The sequence below is a fragment of the Netta rufina genome (assembly GCF_964035555.1).
Source record: "Netta rufina genome assembly, chromosome: 3".
Classification (NCBI taxonomy): Eukaryota; Metazoa; Chordata; class Aves; order Anseriformes; family Anatidae; genus Netta; species Netta rufina.
In genome coordinates this window covers 63387455-63408824 of record NC_140125.1, presented here as the reverse complement: position 1 = coordinate 63408824, position 21370 = coordinate 63387455, and the positions used below count along the sequence as shown (strand labels likewise).

The 21370-nt window shown below is 39.7% G+C and overlaps 1 protein-coding gene across 2 annotated transcripts in view; it reads left to right on the top strand.

The window, feature by feature from the left end:
• Positions 1-21370, top strand: part of RNGTT (RNA guanylyltransferase and 5'-phosphatase) — a 179383-nt gene that overhangs the window by 66104 nt on the left and 91909 nt on the right. For both annotated transcript variants that reach the window (XM_084284969.1, XM_084284970.1), the window contains exon 11: positions 5421-5585. In XM_084284969.1, the coding sequence (XP_084141095.1) occupies positions 5421-5585 (165 nt within the window). The remainder of the gene's footprint in view (positions 1-5420; positions 5586-21370) is intronic.

The window sequence follows — 21370 nt, the reverse complement described above, 5'->3', positions numbered from 1 at the left end:
TTTTACAAGTCTTAAGAGTGTAAAATATGTAATAATCAGATATTTAATTTTTAATTCTGTCATGGGTTAGGAAAAGTATATGACTTCCTTTTTAAGAGAACCCTCATGAACCAGTGCTGATTGTTGATTGATTATTTTTTTTTTATTATTTTTTTAGGAGACTTTATGCTTACTCTAATGGGCAGTCTTAATTTAAAATACTACGAAGCGATTTCTATCCTAAAAATTCAGTGCTGCAATCTTTTCAAGTATGAAATACTCTGAAGAATGTCTCCAAGTTGTGAGATTTTCCCATTTTTTTTTTAAACTAACAGGAATGATAATTCTTCAACATCACAGTTGTTGTAAAAGCCAACAGTAAGTGTCCCTGTGATGAATCACTGAGTGGCTGCTGGAAAGAGTATGAGGAGAGAGGAGCATAAGAAGAATAACTGGAATTAACTGGACCATGTAGTAGCTGTCACAATTAAGATGTCTCCAAACTGTGTGCTTGTACAACAGCACGAGGAAAATTCAGAACACAAAAAGCAGAAGCAGTAGAGCCCCGTGTTAACTATTTTACTTTGTTGATAGTTTACTTAGTGCTGAATTTAGGCTATTTCAATTTATGTTGCCACGGGAAGACAGTGTGAAATCTTTGTCTGTAAATGTCCTATGATGATTATGGAGAACCTCTCTCACAGCTATGGATTTTTAAAATTCTGACTTTTAATTCTGTAATTAAAGATGTGAAGTTCATCTACTCCTCAAAATACGTGAGGGAGGCAGCCAGTCTAGACAAAACATCATTCCTGTAGATTTCAATCATTTACACCCCAGTAAAAATCCCCTGACTGAGTTTTGTTTTTGAAGGCTCAGAAGGATTTATAAGGATTAGAAAGATCCTAAATGAAGCCACTGTCCATGCAGTCAAACAGTGAATTGGATGGAGCTATCTCTGTTCCCAAAGTAGCAGCTACTAAGCTTTTTTTTCTTTCTTTTTTTTTTTTCTTCTACTTTTTTTTTCTGTACTTTTACCAAGCTCTAGCATGCTTTGCTAGAGCTGTGCTTTCCAAAGAGGTGGGTCAGGTGTTTGCCCTCTGTATGCCAGTTTCCCCAAGTCTGCCTCTTTTTTGCAGCGTGTTAATGGTGAGAATCATAATTCAGTCACTTGCAGTGATCATAAATACTTTGCCTTATCTGTATTACCTTTACACCAGTGAAGTGTACTTCTCATCCTCTTGTACTTATAAGGTTTTATTTTTTTTTTGGTCTTGAATATGTATTTCCTTTCGAGCAATTCAAGGCGGAGAAAATTGGGGAAGGGAGCACTGTTTGTAGTACAATCTACTTCTGTTTTGATCTTATCTGTTTAGTCACAGTTTTGACAGTCCTGCTGTTCCATTCAAGTTACATTTGCTAATAATAATAATAATAAAAAAAAAGCACAGAGCTATATTTGTATCTTCTGTTAGGCCTTGATGTTTATGCATGGAAAACAAACTTGCTTCCTTTGTTGATTCATACATACATGAATTTATTATTAGTGGTTTTCTTTTTTTGAAAAAGGAAATACAGATAATTAAATACTTGTCTTAAGCAATCCTTTAATAAGTCTGATTCCCAAACCATTTTTGTTCTATGCTAAAATCAAAGCAATATTCCGCTGTATAAGCTGACAACATATAAATAGTAATTATGTTCTTGCAACACGTTGGTTGAATTAATAAAACTGAACTAATGTCACGCGCTGTACCTCATGGGTGCAAATACACATTTTAGAAACCATTTTGAAACTGCTTAATTCCTTGCCATTAACACATTATTTTTGAACATCTGAGGGACAAAAGTTAGGAAAAACAAATTTAAAATTGTGTTTTCAGTTCAGAATAATTGTCTTATCTTTTGTGTATTAGAGATGAAAAAACTTGGAGTCATAATCCTCCAACGTTTTTCAGTTCTCTAATACTTTCTGTCCTGTTTTTAAAAGAAAACTTCATCAGAAGTGGAAAAAAAAAATGTTAGCTGATTGAACATAGTAATAATCTTATTTGGAGAATGAAACAGCACCTCCGGATTGTTTTTACGTAGGAGCTATCTATATCAAAAAAATCGCAGCATCTATAAAACCCCAGTCAGAGGAACTACATGCCAGGCCATTAATATTAAATGCGAAATATTTGACTGCAGGGTCTTCAGAAAACGGGAGAACTAATAATGGGCTTTAGCTGGAAATGCAGATGTCAGCTGCGGGTGCCTTGAATTGTCAATAATAATGCTAAACACAGGGTAGAATATCAGCCTGTGCTTATTCTTTATTCTTCTCTCAAAATCATTAAAGCTAAGACAGTTGTGACATATGTTCTGCTATGGCTCAATAAGTGAGGACGTGCGCAGAACGTATATGCGTGTCTGTGCTGAATAATTCATGGTGAAGGTATTGCTCTGGGGAAGCAAACGGAACGGGCTTTGCTGGCAGGTAGGCTTTGAACCATATCTCATAAAGGAAGAGAATAAATATTCTCGGTTTGTCCTGGACCAAGCTGCTTATCAACAGTGTACACATTATTTCTGTTTTTACTCCGGTTGCGTCGGGCAGAAGCTGGATAAATATCAAATTCTAATAGGAAGTGTTTTTATGGGATTTAGCACCTACAGACCCCATTTTATCTGTACTCTGTCCGTCTATCTGTGGAAGGACTTTCCATGGAAAGCTCACCAAATTTTCCGAGCTGTCACCACAAGGTCACCCTTAGAGGCTGGAGGAAGGCCGACTTGCAGCTGCTGGATGCCAGGAGCTGCTCAGATGCCCCCTTTCTCCTTCCCAGAGAGAGGGGCCCAAAGTGGAGCATGCAGCAGAAACCCTGTTATCCTGATAGACCCCTCTCAGTGGTTCCTGCCATCTTCCTCTGTTTACTGACTAGGGGTGTAAGTCACTCACCAGCCCTTATAGCCACGGAGCCACGAGATCCCAATTTCAACACAGACGTCTCTGTGGGCCTGGAGAGGGGCAGAAGCTACAATTTAGGCACCCCTGATGTACCAGGGCAGAACCCGACAGCTGACCAAATTCCATCTTCCAGCACCTGCTTGAAGGAACCCTGTTGGGATTGTAATTTTTTTTTCAATTTTTAGCTCCTTTTGGTAAATAAATTGCCCTTCCCCCAGTCCCTTAAGAGAATGGATGTTTAAGGAGTTGTACACTCAGATTTTTTCATATGTTTAGCTGTATTTCTTCTTTGGTCCACTAGATTCTTGTGTGACCTACTGGTTATGGGTTCAAGTGAGAAACTCAACTGCAATATTTTAAGTTAAAATCTTGAAATCTTGTGCAGCTTCCAGATCTCATTAGAAGCCTTATTTTACGTTTTGAGGATGCATGGGAGACTGTGCTGATAATCAAAACGATTTTTCTCGGTGTCGCATTTACTGCAAGCTGTGACCTTGTAGTGCAACGCACGGAGTTTCAACAGGTGAAAAAAAAATATTCGGGAAGAGGTGTTGAGTCAACAGCTGACTCCTCTCCCCAGGCTCTTCTCAACGATATTTTGCTCTGGAATGCATTTTAATCACTGTGAGGGGGAAGTGTAACTTGCTAGCATAGACAGGAAACACATGCCACTTGTTAATTGGGTTTTACCCTGTGCTAGCAAATTTATTTTAGGATGGAAACGTCTGGAGCAGGGATTGCCGTCTCAGTACGTGTGCTGTTAGGTGGTGCTGCCCCTCATCCTTCCCAGAAGAGCAGACACTTACACACCGAAATAAAACCTCTGAAGTCGGAATGTTTAAATTAATAAAAACATTTCTGAATTGCTTAAAAATGTAATAGTATTTGGTGCCTGGGTTTTGACTATGAATCCGTCGATGTCTTGTTTTTGGAGAGCTGCTAACTGTGTGCTTTATACACAAAATAATCTCATCCCGGTTTTGTCAAGGTCTGCAAATTATTTCTTGCAGCCTACACTGCCCTCCTACTTGGGTGCTAAAAGCTAGGGTTTTACCACTTGAATATTTGGGCCAAATATGTTCTATATAACCAATTTTTTTGTGTGATTATGGCAATTTCTATAAACAGAGAAGCCGCCCTCCTGTCCCAGTGTTGGTTTTATCCAGCACATCCTTGCTTTGCATTCAACGTTACGTTAGTTTTCTTGCTGCTACTATCCTGTGCTTTGAGGACAATGAAATACTCCTTGACTTCTGGGCTTACTTGGCCGATGAAGAAATCGCTCGGCAGCATCACCCGGCTTCTCCCAGCTCGTATAAGCTGATCTCAGCCTCGCTCTGACCTTTTGGTGATGGAGGCGAGTGGTAATGTCACAGTAATGCACCCTTCTGCTCAACAGGCTCCCAAATAAAAATAGGTGATCGGCAGAGCTGCAGGAAATAATTAGTTGCGAGTAGATGTGAGAAGTGAGAGGATTGTTGAAAGGACAAGAAGGCGATTCAGCTGGTTCCTGGGGCACGCGAAGTCATCTCAACTTTTAGTTTAACTATTAGGAGATGGAAATAAAAGTCAGTCGCTGTGCTAAATTTCTGAATGAATCGTCGTAAGGAAGGCCTCTAGAAAGGCCTCACCAGTGAGGGGAGGGTGAGTCTCATCCACCTAATATCTGTCGACCAGGAAAGGGAGGGTTTTTCCAAGTGTTTTTTTGCATGTGTGTGAAGTAGAATGGCAAAATGAGGGATGATCCCCTGTAAATAACCTTCCTGTGCTGGTTACTGCTCGTAGCAGCGTGGATGCACAAGTTTGTGCCTCACTGCTGTGGACGTGGCACACCTCACTGAAACTAACGTGCAAATTTCCAAGCCTCCTGTTGCTCATTTACTCTGAACGATGCCCACAGTGTGTTCTCATCACCATCTCGTGTTCAAAACGCAATCAGCTCCGTTATCAGCCATTATTCATCTGACAAACGTGTGTTTTGGATGCTCATAGTGACTGGTGCAATGCACCAAACGTACCAACAGCAATGTAAAGTTCCTAGTTCAGATCAGATCTGGAAAGGTCAGAGCATGCTACCGTGAATCAGAGAAGAGCTTTTACCACCTTTTAGTTGACTGAGCCATCCTGTGTTTTGCAGGTTTCTGCAGCCACTGTTTATTGACACGACTTCCAGCTGCAGCTCTAATTTTCTCTATTCTGTGATATAATTAATGCTTCTTTCAAAACATCAATAAAGTACATTTGAAGCAGTGGTTTTGCTTAACTCTCTAAATTGCATTGTTGTAGGTTTTTACCCTTCCGTGACCTTTGATTTCATTAACTTCTTTCAACCTGAGACAAGGGCTTGAAAAACAAATGCTTGACCAAAATGTGTATGTTCAATTAAGGAAAAAAAAAATGTATCTGTGTGTTTCTAAATGCTACATCAGGCAAACTTACTGTTCAAATAATTTGGTGTCTGTTTTTAATGCTGATTTTTGGAACTTGGCAGGGACAGCCGGTTGGAGACTGTGATTTTAACGTTCGGCTTGCCTGTATAGAAAAAGAGATTATCTTTCCCCGACATGAAAAAATGAAGACTGGTCTTATTGACAAAGCACAGGAACCATTCAGCGTTCGGAACAAGCCATTTTTCGACATCTACGCTTCAAGAAAGGTAAACTTGATTTTAGTTGTTTCTGTTGGGGTGCAGAAGGCAGCAATGCAGTGTTGGGTATAGGATTTCCCTTACCATTTCTTTTAGCTTTGTGCAAATTCCTCTTCTAACCAATTACTCAGCAAGTTTTTTGGGAGGTGACGACAGTTTGGGATACCCTGAGAAGTGGTTTTAAACTGCCTATTCCTTCTGAATTCCTCTTTTCCTGTGTTTAAACCTTCGGCAAAACCTAATTCTTGAGTTTCATAATATTGAATGACAACATCAAAGTTGTTAATAATTAAGTTTGAAATGTCTCTGAGCTTAGGGGAATGCCTGAGAGCTATGCTATGGATGCTATTCTCCTTCTTAGGTAAGAAAGTAACTCTTTTTGCTTCCAGTTCCCATTTGGCCATAGGATAAGAGTCATGAATTGTGCTTGGGCTGCCACTTCATGTTCAGCAGCGATTACTAAGAGCCCATGCTAGTGAATGCCTCCACGCTTTACTTATTAAAACACCGCCCTAGGTCTTCTGAAGGAAAGCATATGACTTGCAAATATATACGAGTTTCTATCTTTCATTATGCACTCTTTTCTTCAGCATAGAAGTATCCTAACATTCTGTAAAATATTTTTATTCTCTTCTGTGAATTAAATTGCTCACGGATAATACTTTGATCTAGAGTAACTAGTTTTTCTAAGCACTGCTGTTAAAAGTGGTCCCATGTCTCGTCAGTGCAGACCAGTGAACACCAAATTGGTGCCTTCCATTTGCTTTTGTCACTTCCTTGAGCCTGTAGCAGGTAACAAATCTTGCCCCAAGAGAGGCAGTAATGGAGTCCTGGCGAACTCGTAGGTGGCTGAAAACTAAATAAAGAGATACAAGTTGGACTTGCAAAGAACCTGGCAGAGCCAGCAGTCTCGGGAAAGTTTGTCACGAACAATTCTATCAGAAAGGTTGTGTGGATAAAACACTGTAAATGTTTTGATCACTTCTCTGGATGTGTGTGGTTGATTTTTTGGATCATCTATGTAAAATAATATTTTCAGCATTGTGAATTCGAAGTAAATCTTTCATAGGAAATAAAAGGCTTTCAAAGGAAGTAAAATTTGTCTGGGACGTAATTTCAAGCTCGAAATTGAAAGGAACTAGTACAAAGGGAACGAGATAAAAATGGGTTTCTTACCTAAATTTATAGTCTCTTGAAGTGTTCTGGAGTTGCAGGTTATTTAACCTCATTTAAAAATCATGGGAGAACGTGCCCGGAAGCATTCCTAGAAAGCTCTCTGGGTAAAACATATCTATAAACAAAGCTCTGGCTAGGTATATCTAATCATTGTTTTACAGATGAAATTGTTAAATGCTGACAGCCTATCTGTTAAGAGTTGGTTCCTGTTAAGAGGTAAAGTTCGAAATTCATCAAAATATACTTTGTACTGCAGCTCTGTGAGGTACAGCTTAGAACCAGCCAAAAGATGACTACTGAAATGATCATCTGCTTCCCAGAAAGAGTAGGAAATGAAAATTATGCTTAAGTACGTTCTTTTTCCTATCTAAATGAGGTTTCTTAATTGTCCATGTATTGGATTTTAATAATTCTGACTGCAGCATTGTTCGAAGTCAGCGAAGAAATGATGGTGTTTACTGCTCTTCCTCTTCCTCTCCCAACCCTTGAGTACAAATTCTTCAAGATAGTGACTATCTCATTACCCACCAGTAAAGCATCAAATATATTGGTGAGGAAAATGAAATTATACAGGACTAGAATTTGTTTCATAATAAATTAATAATTGCTTTTGACACTAATGCTTGGACAAGAGTTTCTTTTTCTTTTTATGCTTCTCTTTGCCATGAGGTTTGATTAACTTCTGAATTATGGAGTGAACCAGTTTTCTGGCTAGTTTTCTTAGTCCTTTTTTTATTATTATTAAAAGATGTTACTGAATGGAGTAGTTAGAGATACACAGAGAGAGCAGGAGAAGGACAGTTACCTGGCAGTACAGAGCAAGTTGGTTCTTTTATTCTTGTTTTAATTATTTCAAACATTTATGATTCACTTACTCTACACACATAATAGACGAAATTGGTAAGAAAATAAAGCAAGTAAGAATAATGTTGTGGGTTTTATTGAAGTGCACATTATGAAAGATTATGTTTTTATTAACAACAACAAAAAAAATTGTTTCAGTGGCTCTCTTTTTGTCACATAACTTCAAATGAGAGTAAAATTCAATAATGGCTTTGCACAACAGTTACATGGCACTTTTTTCTTTCTCTGAGGGCTTCTTTTCCTCTGAGGGTTTTGCTGCTTTTTATAAGCAATGATACACCTTTGAAACAGATACAGTAGTGAAGTAGTGGTTTGAGAGCAGGGCATCTAAAAATGTGAAGGATGGGTCTCTTTGCTTTTTGTTACTTATCTGAAACTTTTAAGAAGCATTGTTTGAAGACAGCAGTAAGTCTGCAGTACCAGATAAAACCATAAGGACATTGCAATCTGCGTTTCAGGTTATGATGCAGTTCAATGAACAAATTCTCACCCCAAAGCGTTATTGCTTTAAAATCATCTTTGAGATAATACTGTCTGGATGTTTTAAATTTATTGGGGTATTTAGGTTTATTGCCTCTTTTGAGGGGATGGGAGTGGTGATTTTTTTTTTTTTTTGAGGTGACAACCAGGGCGGGCTCTAAAGCTTTAATGCATTCTGAATTTGAAATAACCATAGGCTTTTATGTTTTATTTTTGTACAACATATGAGGTATGTTTTAAGCAATCTTTGTCCTGATTTGAAGTGACTGCTGTATAGTGAAATGAAAAATAATAATTAAAAAAAAAAAAAGAACAACTAATGAGGCTTTAATTCTGATTATTGTTTTCAGTAAGAAAGTTTTATGTTGATCTCCAAGTGTTGTTTGTACAGCCTGTTATAACTGTAGGGAATTTCAGGTAGCACTGCCAGCATCAATGAGGAGCTTTATCTAAGGCAATACTGATAAAGGGAACTCTAATACTGCTTAAGGGAACTCTATAGATTAAAAATTTATTTCAAATCAAATCTATTTCAAATATTGTTGCTATGTCAAAAATACAATTTCCATTTCATTAGGTCTGTGAACTTGATGAGCGTGTGATTCTCTAACACTGCCTTAGGATAATGACACAAGGTGGCATCTTCCTACTCATCACAGCTTCGTGAACAGAATGCTTAATTACACATGGTCAGAGCAGGCTATTGTTTAGAAGTGTTATCCTGTCCTGAAAAAGGACCATTTAAAAATAGTATCACATTGCTGGAGATCTTTTTCCTGTGTTTATTCAGTCCTCTCTGCAACTATAGCAACAAGTGTACTCACAGCTATGAACACCTCATTAGCGTAGCGGAGAGAACAGGCTGGGTTTCTGTAGCATCAATGACAAATGTCTTGGTAGGGCTTACCAACTCTGTGTTCAGCACAGCAAGGGTCTGGAGAGAGCCAGGGAATTCCTCCTAGCTGCTGAATCTGCTCATGCTCCGACTGACTCAGCATATCCATCAATCCATCTCCAGAGACGGTGGCAGTTGAGTGAACGCTAAAGGACAGACAAAGGGGACCTACTCAGGTAGATCTTTTCCTTCTATTTAATTAGCTGTTTGGCTTGTTCCTCTCCGAGAACAGCAGAGTCCTTTCTTCTTGGGATCAAACAGGTTCCTTGCTTTCTTGACCAGAGGTCCTTAAAGATTGGCACCCTTGCGGGATCTCAGGAGAAGTGTGTGTTTTCGTAAGTGTGGGTTTCTTCCCTACACCCAGCTCTTGTGCTTCACTGACAGAAGATGCATCTTCTCGAGTCACCCCCAGAGGGATCCTTCTTTTTGCACAGGGGGATCAAAGCACACAGCAGCCTTTGGCCAGAGATGAGCTGAATCTCTGATTGCACCAGAATATTTGACTGCAAAAGTGGAAAGCCCATATCACTGGTCAGAATGCAACTTATCAAGATTTGAGAAGCAGACGTAGCCTCTTTTAATGGCATTTTCATCACGTATATGTTCAACATAAAATCCCTTGGAGTATTTTGCGCAATTTCAGCAGGAGTTTTGCCATTCTTGAAGTTTGCCTCAGGTACTATGTTTTGAAGGTGATCCTGCAGTTTATCTGGGACTAAAATTTAGCTTCTTAGCTAGGTGATACTTTATAATTGTGCCTTTTGAGTGACAAGCCAATGTACACTTTGATGGAAAAGAGGCTGGACATCCTTCATGTGCAGTACGTGTACACATTTTGTAGTCCGACCTTCAGTCTTACAAAATCCCAGATTATCAGAAGAAGATTTGGAGAGAGATGTGCCTTAAGCTTTGTACTCCTCAGGCAGCCTGAAGAGAAGCGGGGAATGTGCGTACTGGGTGACTCAGATGTCTCAGTCTGAGTGCCTGGAGTAATAGGTATAAACAGGAGATTGTATCATCGGCAGTGTTGCTTGGATTTTCTTGTAACACAGCTGTCTTTTGCTTAGGGTCAAGAAAAGAATCAAGTGTACTTCTGAATTCCCTCAGCTGGAACCACACATCACATAGTTCTGTTTGGAGACGCTTCACTTCTTGAAATATGTTCCCTGGAAACAAATTTAAATCTCTCCAAAGTAAACATTGTTAGCCCTCTTTTCACAGCCTCACTCCATCAATCCTTTCTGGGGACTGAGTTAAGCTCCGGTGTTCCAGACTTAAAGCCAGTGCTGGCCATTCTTCTTCTTAATAATACCACGGATGGGTAACTGGCCGTGTGCTTGGGAGGATTGTAGGAAGAATACTGGAAAAAAAAAAAAAAAAAGAAAAAAGGCCAGGAGTCTCAGCACTGTATTTAAAATATTTAGCCACTTACTCTGCTATTAGTTATACCAGGAGAAATGATGTTGCCACATAGGTTTAGTTATTTTCAGTGAAAATGTGAAAGTAATTACTTGAAACAGCAGTGAACTTTGTACTATGCTATACACTATGTCCAATAATGAAATAGTTCTTAAAGTTATGGATTTAGTTCTTTAATAGCAGAGTTTGAAGGGTAATGGCTCTTCTTTCTGAATCTGAAAATCAATTTATTGTGAAATGAAATGCACTTTTAATGTTGCAGTTAAGAAGTATTATGGCAGCGTTCACAGTTTTGCCTTGGCATTTGTTGTTGGTACTAGGTCTTGGAAATGAGGGCTATATCTTTGCAATATTGTCTTCAACTTTATTTTAAGATGTTTTGATGGACTTCTGCTGCTTCTTATTAAGAGAGAGGTTTGATGGTAACAGGAGGAAAAGAAAGAGAGATCCTGAGAATCTGCAGCCTGCACCCAGGCGACTAAAAATGTTTCCCCAGCTGAACTTTGATATTGATGGAGGAAACAGTGTCACTAAATTGGTCTGCTTCTATAATCAAAGAATCACTAAACACAGCTTAGTCTTTTAGTTTTTTTGTTGCTGAAGCTGATCTGTAGTTCTTCTGCAAAGCTTTTCTGTGTGGGCAGTCACAGCCTGGATGTCATTACTGAAGCCTAGTGTCCAGCGACTGCAGGGCTGTCTAGCAGGCTGTCCAGTGTCTAGCAGGGCTGGAAAAAAAAAAAGTTTCTTTCTGTATGGTCCCGTGGAGAATTGTGCCGATCTGCCTCAATGGAACAATAGGGCTAAAGGTTAAACAATGACACAGGTCAAATGCACAACCTTTTTCAAATGCTAGCATGCCGTATATCAAGGAGTTGTCAGTTCTTAGACTATTATCTGATCTTAAAATGACAGCTGGTCCTGGAGGGATTAGGATGAAGGTGAGTAACCCCTGCTAGAAGATTAAATGGTCTAGGGTCTTCTTGAAAGTTTTCAGTCAAATCTGTGAACTGACAGACTTTGTACCCCTGCTTTGCTTGGGTTTTTGTTCGTTTAATTTTGTTTTGTTTATGTTAAGGTTTTGTGCTGTGGGTTTTTTTGTTTTTTGACATTTTGGATTTTCATTTTTATTCTGGGGGAAACTGCCTTTGTTGTGGTTAGGAAACAGACTGTTTAAAAAAGTTGTACCAATAAAAAACCACAGCCACTGTTGAGGTGGTATGCTTTGGAAAGCTAAGAGGCTATGCACCGCTTTGATGATGAAGAAGATTATAGGAGTACACGACTTGCTGATGTTGGAGTGACGTGTTTTTGCAAGTGAGACAGCAATATCCACTATCTGTGTGGTAAAAGTCAATCAGATGAGGGCCTGAAAAAGGCAGGATACGTGGATGTAACTCACTTCTGCATGACTAGAGAGCTGCTAGCTCAGAACTGACTGTGAACGACCTCAGAGCCCCGTCTGGTGTCACCAAGTAGCCTGTGGACAAAAAAAACTGGTGAAGGTTTGCAGAAATGGGATAGAAGCTGAAAAAAATCAGTGGTAGGAATGGCATCAGCAGAAGTGTCAAATAATCTGTGTATTTATTGGGCATTTTGAATCCCGTATCTAGGTGGAGAGAGCATGGTACCATCTGGAGGGGTTTTTGTGCCAAGAAGACTTGTTTCCTCTGCTTTTGTTTTTGTTTTCTATGCCTTAAGGAGTAGCTTAATCGGCTCACCTTCCAATCCTGCATTTTCTCACCCAGAGCTGGCAGTCACTTGGCGGTGTCCGGCCTACACCATAGCCCTTGCTCCATCTGTTAGGTTCCAGGTTTTTGGCCTGGTTACCATCTCACCTCCTTTTAATTATCCCCTAACCCGTCTCCACCTCTACCATTTTGTTTCTATTTGCTTTTATTTCTTTACTCTGTACGTTTCTACCTCACTTAGCCCCGCTCCACCATGAAAATCAGAAGTCAAATGTAAGAGCAGCAGTGCCTCACTCCACTCCTAGAGGCTTTTGTGCTGGTGGCTGTTCTCAGTCAAATCATCCCAGTGCTTTTCTTCCCGTAAATACATGTAATGGTCGACCCAATGAGCCTAGTAAACCACTGGTGAATGAGAAGCTGGAAGGATGCTGCCTCATTTATTTTAGGATGCAAAATCTTCAGCTGGCAGCTGTCCTGTATCCCAGCGTGTAGTCCGTCAGACTGACTTCTCAAAACGATCTATCCTGTGAGTTTTAAAGGTAAGGACAACAAACCAGACCAAGTGGGAGCTTTGTAAATTTTAATGTGCAGTAAACAACCGAACTGTGGCTCTTGAGCTGGATGTAGATTGCTACCACTTAAAATTCAGCGCTTGAACTGGAGCTGTTTCATGCAGCCAGCTGCAGCCCTGGGGTGACGATGGGTCCTGCTCAGTGAGAGTAATTTCTGGCTGTAGGAGCATGAGGGTAAGCAGGGATGCTGTAGGCCAGGAGTGGCGAGGGTTCCAGCTGCCTCCGGGTGTTCCTTTGCTGTCTGCAGTGCAGAGAAGGGGCGCTTTTCTCCATTGCATAGCCCGTCAGGTTGGGGTTTTGTCACCAGTGCTTGGGCCTTCTTCCTTAACCTGCTCCAGCTGTCAGTGCATTATCAGGTATTTCTAAGTCTGAGAGAATTATTAAATAGTTAGTTTTCATCTCAAAACTACATACCCGTTAAAGCAAGGAATATACTTCTTTCTCTTCTTTCAGTATCATTCTAGATCAGTCCTTGGTTTCCTCTCTACTGGGCCTGCATAAAAGTACTTTGTCATTTGCACTGTGATCCTGTAAAACTTTTTAATGCTTTTTTTCCCTCTTTTTTTTTTTTTTCTTTTTTTTCTAAGACATCTTCCTGAGAGGTGTTTTTATGTCAGTGGGAGCCATGCTTTTGTGATTAAATGCTACCACCTCTTTGTCACTGTTTGGAAATTTCAGTGGAAGTATTTATTCCATTGTCAGGCATAGCTCAGGTGGTCAAAATCTACGAATCTTACTTCTGTGATCAAGATGGACTTCATGGTCTGTTCTCAGTATCAAACAATTCCTAAACTCTTCTTATCTGGTTTAGACTACCTCTGGTGATATCAAATAGAAACGTGCTATATATTGAATCTTTACATTAAGGAAGTTTTAAGGATGGAGAGGAACTCTTTACTCATGTAGATAATGATAGGAGAAGGGGTAATGGTCTTAAACTAAAAAAGGATAGGTTTAGATTAGATATTAGGAAGAAATTCTTCACTGAGGGTGGTGAGGCCCTGGCACAGGCTGCCCAGAGAAGCTGTGGCTGCCCCATCCCTGGAGGTGCTCAAGGCCAGGCTGGATGGGGCTTTGGGCAACCTGGGCTGGGGGGAGGTGTCCCTGCCCATGGCAGGGGGCTGGAACTGGGTGGGCTTTTTTTTCTTGTAGTATCAGATATCAGGTTCATAAAGCAGCTCATGGACTGTATCTCCCCTTGAAAACCTACTTAGTCCCCACAAAACTGTGTGGAGGGCCCAGGTGAGGGAAAGGCTTCACTGTGAAGGTCTTGTGTGCTGCCCAAAGCCTGGCATAGCAGATAAGTGAAATCAACTTTGATTTCTTTGCTCAAGGAACACAAGCTGGAAGTGTAATGGTGTCAAGAGCCAGGTCTTCCAGGTTTACACCAAGAGGTTTTAAGTCATGCTACAAAAAAAAAAAAATTGTCTGTGGCTAACTCTTAGTCTCCTTGCTCTGATGGAGCTCTTGAGGAGATCCATTCATGACCAAGAATCTGTGTTCATTTCCTAGAGTTAACAAAAGAGGATTAGGCTACTTGCTTTTGATTATTATTATTTGTGATGTTGAAGGTCAACGATAATATTTCAGCACAGCATAATTTTGGTTTGAGAAAAAAGGAAACCGTTTTTTTGCTTTTGGTTTAAGAAATCATTCACACATCAGTTACGTTTTTTGGGAAATGACCTAGTGAAGTTAAAACAAACACTCTTCAGTATTTTCCTGAAGGGCTATTTTCTTAACTAGTGGGCCATGCTAGTGGTACAAGTTAAATTAATATACAGCAATGCAGATGTGGAATATGTAATTAAATTCGACTCTTGAAACTTTAGTGTGGGAAAGAAAACACTGAAACTAGCAGAAAAATAAGAGCATATGGATGAAGCATTGTATTTGGTGCACAATGAACAGTACATGTTTTGGGCAATGGAAGTCATACAGCTGTAGGAGAAATGCCTATAGATGTCTGACTGACTTCTGTTTTTTCAGTTTTGTGATTTATGACCAAAACTGGGAAAATGCAAATCTGTTCAGAGCTAATTACTAGTTGGTATCCTGGTATGGTGAATGGAATTGGGATATCTGCTGTCCTCTGAATTAGCCAGAGGACTCAGCTGTGGTGACTGAGTGGGTCACTCCACTCATTAATTGAGGGGCAACTGTTTAATATTGTCCGCTGGAGCACTTCACAGCCTGTCACTTTCCCGAGCTGCCTCCTGGCAATATGCTCCGTAGGGAAGCCGTCAGCCTGCTCCTGTTGGAAGGGTTTGCCGGAGACGTGCGCTTAATTTGGATAAAATGAATAAGGGCACAAAGAAAATGGTAAAGGTGGGGGGTGAAATTTAAAGCAGTTTGTTAGGATGCGAGGTTGCAAGGCATCCCTGCTAGCTCTTCCTTTTCTTGTTTTATGCCCAGTGCTGCAAAAAAAAAAAAAAAATCCTGTGCAAAATTAATCTTTTTAATTCAGAAATATTAAAATTGGAGCATTTTACTGTTATGGCCATAACATGGCAAATTTTAATTCAACTTTGTAGCAAATTAAGCCCTCAAGTGCCATTGCATAGCCGAAGAATCAGATGTTTTTAAATATCCAGAATATAATGTTAAATCTTAATGTTTGTGTTACAGCCGTCGCGCTGGGGCCCCGTGGAATACACTGGCCCACTTTGAAGCAGGCATCGCAACAGTAAATGTACGAAAGACTTTGTATTCATGAATATCCATTTTATAGTTAATTGAATTATTGTGTATACAAATTTGGCTTTGTTCATGAGTCTTAGTGGGAATGCATAATAAAACATCATCCTTAATTATCTGATTTAATTAAAATGGGTCTGTCCAATTTCTTGATAAGCAGAGATCGGATTATATTATGGCAGTTTACACAGGGGCTGGATAACAAATAAACCTTATCAGTTTTATGATGTTTGAAGATCATTTAGAGAACTAATTAAAATGTACTTGGCCACATTTGTAAGGCCTTGCACTCAATCCAATGTCACTTGTTCCTTTGACATCAGAAGAGCTTTTGACAGAAGCTGAATTTGATCAAAACGAGTACTGGTGAGCTTCTTAGCTATAGTGGGTGGGGAGACCCTTGCTCAGCTGAGGACATAGGGTAAGGCAGACTACAGATTCTCTGCCATGTGTACGTTTGGTTGCACATATGTTCATCTGTACACATGTACATCATGTGTAAATAGCTCTAAGAATTTGCTAATGGCACCTGTGAAACCTCTTCCAGCCCCAGCAGGACTCCAGTGTCAGGCAGCTGTGCTCTCCCAGGTACGCAGGATGTGTTGACACCCCTCACCATCATCACTGGGTGGGGGAAGGTGTTGTGGACCAAGTCCTAAGCCCTAAAAGAAAGAACTGAATTACTTCACAGGTTGAAACAGAGAACTGGAAAGAGCACAATAAATTAAATGGATAAGCTGTGCAGTATACACCGCTTTATTTCATCAGGTAAAATATGCTTGAAAGACCATTGCTGTTCGGCAGCAGCATTCCTTCCTAGCCTTGAGAGTGTTTATCCCATTTTGAAGCTATCACAAAAGTCAATTAAACTTTCTCGTAGCAGCCTATTTCTCTTATTTGAAAGAAGCATTTGGAAACATCTTAGTTAATTGATGTCAATTTCTCAATTGTGCTTCTGAGAAGAGATTGACAGGGAGAAATGCCTAATGCTTATTTTGAATTCAGTAATGCAGATGTGCTGTCAAATTAAGCATTAGCACACACAGCGCTCGTGTTATTCTTGGGTATTGTTTTGAATATATTAGGTGCGTGACCTTTGGATTTGCTCACTCAGAAGCAGCAAACTGGTGGTAGCTCAGTGGCACTCTTGTGGTCTGCTCTCTACTTCTTTTTTTTTTTTTTTTTTTTTTTTTAGAGTTTCCCTGTGCAAATAAGAAGGAGCACAGCATACAGCCAGTGTTAGTAGCAGCTGTAGAGAATGCAGTTAATAAGGTAGCTGTAAAACCAAAACCAGATTAAAAAAATACAACCAGCAAGCATGTTTCCTCCTTCCTTCCCTTTCCCTTCTCCCTCCCCACCCCCACGTATGTTTTATTGTCATTCACTACAGCATTTTTTTTTCCTTTGGGACTGGTTAATGAACTCAACAGTGTGGTGGGTTCACCTTCTCCATGTCAGAGGTTGCATCCCATCACAGGCTGCAGTAACTTGCAGCTAATCTTACATCTGGAAAATGCTTGTCTTTACATCTCGTAGAGGGGGGGCTAGAGAAGATGAAGCAGGCTTCGGATAAGGTATATGGGTTCTCTGGCTTTAAGTCCTCTGAAAGAAGCAGCCTGTAACAATCCTTTGTGAAACCAGCAGCAGCCAGTCTGTGGAATACTTGTGGTTTTTTTTTTTTGGTCTGTTTTTTCAGAAGAAACAAAGAATGTAGGTACTGTTGGTTGCATCCTTGTCTGCAAAATTACAGGGGCAAATGGTGAAGGAAGAAGCTGTCGCTGTGGTTCTTTGAATTACAGCGTTATTTATGTTCTGTGGCCTACAAGCACCGAATCTTCAGAGGGTTTGGCTTCGATGTGAAGGCATCAAGGAATCTTTGGGAGCCCTGCACGTCCTGCCCTTAGCCACAAAACAGAGCTAAAGCATGGAGCTGAAGTACAGAACAAAAATCGTGTTAGTGGCAGCCTTGAATCTTCAGTCTTTCAGCTTCATCTGCTGTCTGGATGAGAGCATGTTTACATTACATCTGAAGGGGCTGTTGTAGCTGTGAGGTAAATAAATATTTCTTTCTGCATTGCTGCTGAATGTCTAGGTTTAGAGCAGAGGAGAGTAAACCCAGATGGAATGAGGTCAGTCTCCTTCCTCTCTGTGCATGCACCTGCCCGTTGCCTCTTCATGTTACTTCAGCCTTGCTGCTCCTGCTGGTATTAGTACAGAGCTGCTGAGGGTTCAGTGCAGCGACCAGGTGAGCTCTTACAATAGCAGGGCAGCTCCTGTCACGCAGCAAGAGCTGGGAATGGGCTGTGCCTGGGAGAGGTGACTGCTGGTGAAGCTGGACACCCACAGAGGGCTGGGAAACCAAAGGAAGCGAGCCTATTGCAAAAAGATTTCTTGTAGTTATCAGTATCTTGTAGGTACCTGTAATTTCAACAAGCCTGGCACTGTCAGTAAGTATTTTCTCATGGAATATGGATTTCAGTTTCATTATCTTCTAGCATTATTTTGCTGCACGAGCCATTAGTTCGGGCCACATGCCCTTGAATACCATGACTGATGCTCTAAAGGGTAAAGTACTGTATTCCGTACAAGAAAGCACTCCTAAGAGTGATGAAGGACTGTAGATGATGCATCAATTCCTGCAACAGATTTTTTTCTCCTCTTGCAACAGAATTGTTCGTACTGGAGTGTGATCATACTGTGAGGCTGGAGCCAGTAGTGCTAACACTCCTTTGGTCAAACTTGAAAATGAGGAAAGCTTACCCTACACGCTTGCTTTCTGGGCAACAAATGTCCTATCTTGAGCAGGTGTTTTTTTGTGCTGGATTCTGGCCTAGTGTTCAAAATCACAAGCGCAGCTCCCTTACGGACCTCTTGAAATGTCCTTCAGTGACCAGTCGTATCCACTCTGCTTTTGTTTGGACTCTTGGCTACTCCTGCCTGGAACAGATGGCACTCACTTAAACTGACAAGCTGTGGGATAGCCGAGCATTACTAATAAAACCTATCACATGTTAAACTTGACCTGACATTAATCAAGTTTTGAATGCTACAAATGATTCATGGATAATAATTAGTCTCTTGATCATATTAGTGAACATCAGTCTCACATTGCTCCCATTATCCCCTTTCATTCTTATAGGGAACAAATCCATTGCAGTAATTAGGTGTTTTTAATGTCTTTTGAGCCAAAATGTTCTGTATGATTAACTTGGCAAAGAGGTTATTTTTAGTCTTTTAGTCTTGCAGTAGGCTTGGTTTCGGAGCTTCTACTAAATTAACAAACTGAAAGGCTCTTCGTAAAATAGTATTTTATAAAAAGTATTTATTTTTTAATCTTAAAAAATGAGAAAATTCCCATGCTTCTTCAGACAGTCGTTTGGTATAATTTTCATCACAATATATTTGAGCTATTGCCACAGAATACACTTCAAAACTGCAGTGATTTTGTTAAATGGATGAGCCTTTGGAGTTTACTTTTATTCTTCCTGTTTAGTACTGAGTTACTGGTTAACGTAAAGTGCTTTCAACCCTCACACTTCTATAGAGACAAAATAACATTTACAGCTTTCCTCTGTTTATATCTTGAATTAACATCTTGAGAGGATGGCTGTGTGAGACCTAGGATTTGAGCTTTAAGTATAATTTCTTGAAGGATTTTCATGCGGTTTGTATTATACAGCCAAAGAGCATGAAATTTCATTTTAAGTAATGAGCAACCGCAAAGTTCATACTTCAGTTCCTTACGCAGTTAAGGCAATGTAGATCGTTTCACTGGTTTACTAAAACCATTTTTCACCTATTCTTCAATATTTGTTGCTTCTTGGTGAGCATATCAAATTTCCTCCGATAATGCTTTCTCAGGGACTTAAACTTTTAATGTCTACATTTTGTGATCCTACTCTGTCTTTCTGCATATTTAAGAATAATAGCATGGACCAAGAAATAGTTTATAGGTTCATTATTTTTTTTACATATTAATGTAAGAATAAAGTATGGTTTTGTGACTCTACTTTGAGTTAACAGGCTGCATTTCCTTTCTTGCATTTCTCTTTGGTTTCCTAACAAATCAAAATTTCTAAGATAAGTATAGCCAAATACAAGGAATAATCGAGAAATTGGGCTTTACCCTGCTATAAAATACACTTCAATTAACATATTAAATACTGTTCTGACTGTAAGGAGCGTATCATGGTTTGGCTATGTAATGAGAACGATGCAGAACAAACCGGGTCATGTTAAACTGATTAAAAACCTACTTAACGTTTGTTTTTTTTAAGGTGATTTAAAGGAAAGCATGAAATCGAATGAACGAGGCACGGATTACTGATGTTAGCAAGTGGGAAATAAATGTTCACATGGAAATTCTACTTACAGCTCTTAGAGTGACTGGATGCGAGCAAAAAATATTTCCTTGTGCAGCCGTGTGCCAAGTCTCACTTTGGGCATCATAGGCCGTGTTTTCAGGATCTTCACAGTTGCTTGGAAGCATCACTGTCCCTGGGGGTGTTCAAGGAAAGGCTGGACCTGGTGCTTAGGGACATGGTTCAGTGGGTGGCAGTGGTGGTAGGGGGATGGTTGGACCAGGGGATCTTGGAGGTCTTTTCCAACCTTAATGATGCTACGATTCTATTTGACTTGGTCACTGCCTAAGTACCTGTAGAGGAACAAGGAAGAAAATTTGAAGCAAGAAAAAATTGATGAGAAAGAGGCATTGATTTTTCAATTGTAGATGCAGTAGTCCATAGGAGCAACTCAACAAAGATCATGGCTCTCAATCACTGCATGCTATCTATAGCTTGGGACTGGACAGTTTTCCAAAAGATTACCAGGGACTTGAGCATATCATTTGAAGAGTAACTTTAATAGGCATGAGAGGATGGGGTTTCATCCCCTCCTCCTAGCTGACTGAAAGTAGATCCAAACTGGTCATCTAGGCTATGGCATGGATAGGGCAGGGAGGGAAGGAAGGAGTAGAATTGCCTTTGGTCTTTGATCCTTCTCCCAAAAACCTGTTAATTTGCACCGTTTTTGTTTGGGTCAGCTGTTTTATTCAGATGTTAGAGCTAGGTGAGGGGAGTGGTATCCCAAGTATGGAAAATAGATAAGTCTGAGTGGCTTCACTTTGTGATTTTTTTTTTTTTCTCCATTTTTCAGAAGGTTTTTGCTCCTGTAAATTCTCAAGGCTGTGCATTCACCTGAGTCACTAAATACTAGTTTAAAAGCATTGCCATATTTTTATAGAAATTTCAGTGCCAGTAAGAATCTGCTTTATCAAAGAAGGCAAATCCAAACTTCTCTTGACATTTCATTTTGGAATCTAATTCTCGTAAAATATGAGATAGACAACATTTTTTCCTTCTGTGTGTAAAATTTAAGGGTTTTATCATAAATATATGGAGCTTCCCCCTCCCAGTGTATATTGGATGCTTTTTCACTTGTTTAATTCTTGGTACTATCTCTGATTTAAAATAAAAAAATAAAATAATGCTTCTGACACTTAGCTTACAGGGAAAATTTTGCTTATCTGCTCTGAAGCTGCAGTTGGTGGTATTTTCAGGTACCACCATATATTAGGTATTTTTCATAAGTATTTCAGGTATTTTTCAGGTACTGAGTATCATCTTAAAGGAAGCTTATACCCCACCAACAAACCCATTTAATTCTTTTTCAGGAGGCTTCCTTTTCAAAATGTGATGTTAGAAAGCTGGAGTTTATAATGTAAATAGTTTGAATGATGGCCCCATCACTGCTAGTTAGTTTTATTGATTTATTTGTGGGAATTGTCATTTGTGGGAATGAATCTGAGTAACTATTTCTGTGTAATTTTAACTTAAACTGAACTTGACATATAACACATGCCATAGAATTTCAGGTGTCATTCAAAGCCAGGATTTCTTCTTGATGTATTTTTCTTTAACCCTTAACAAGGAAGAATCCGGATTTTCATCCTTTTTTTTTTATGCAAAATTGTTTAGTTAAGCAGGTTTTTCATTTTTTTGTTTA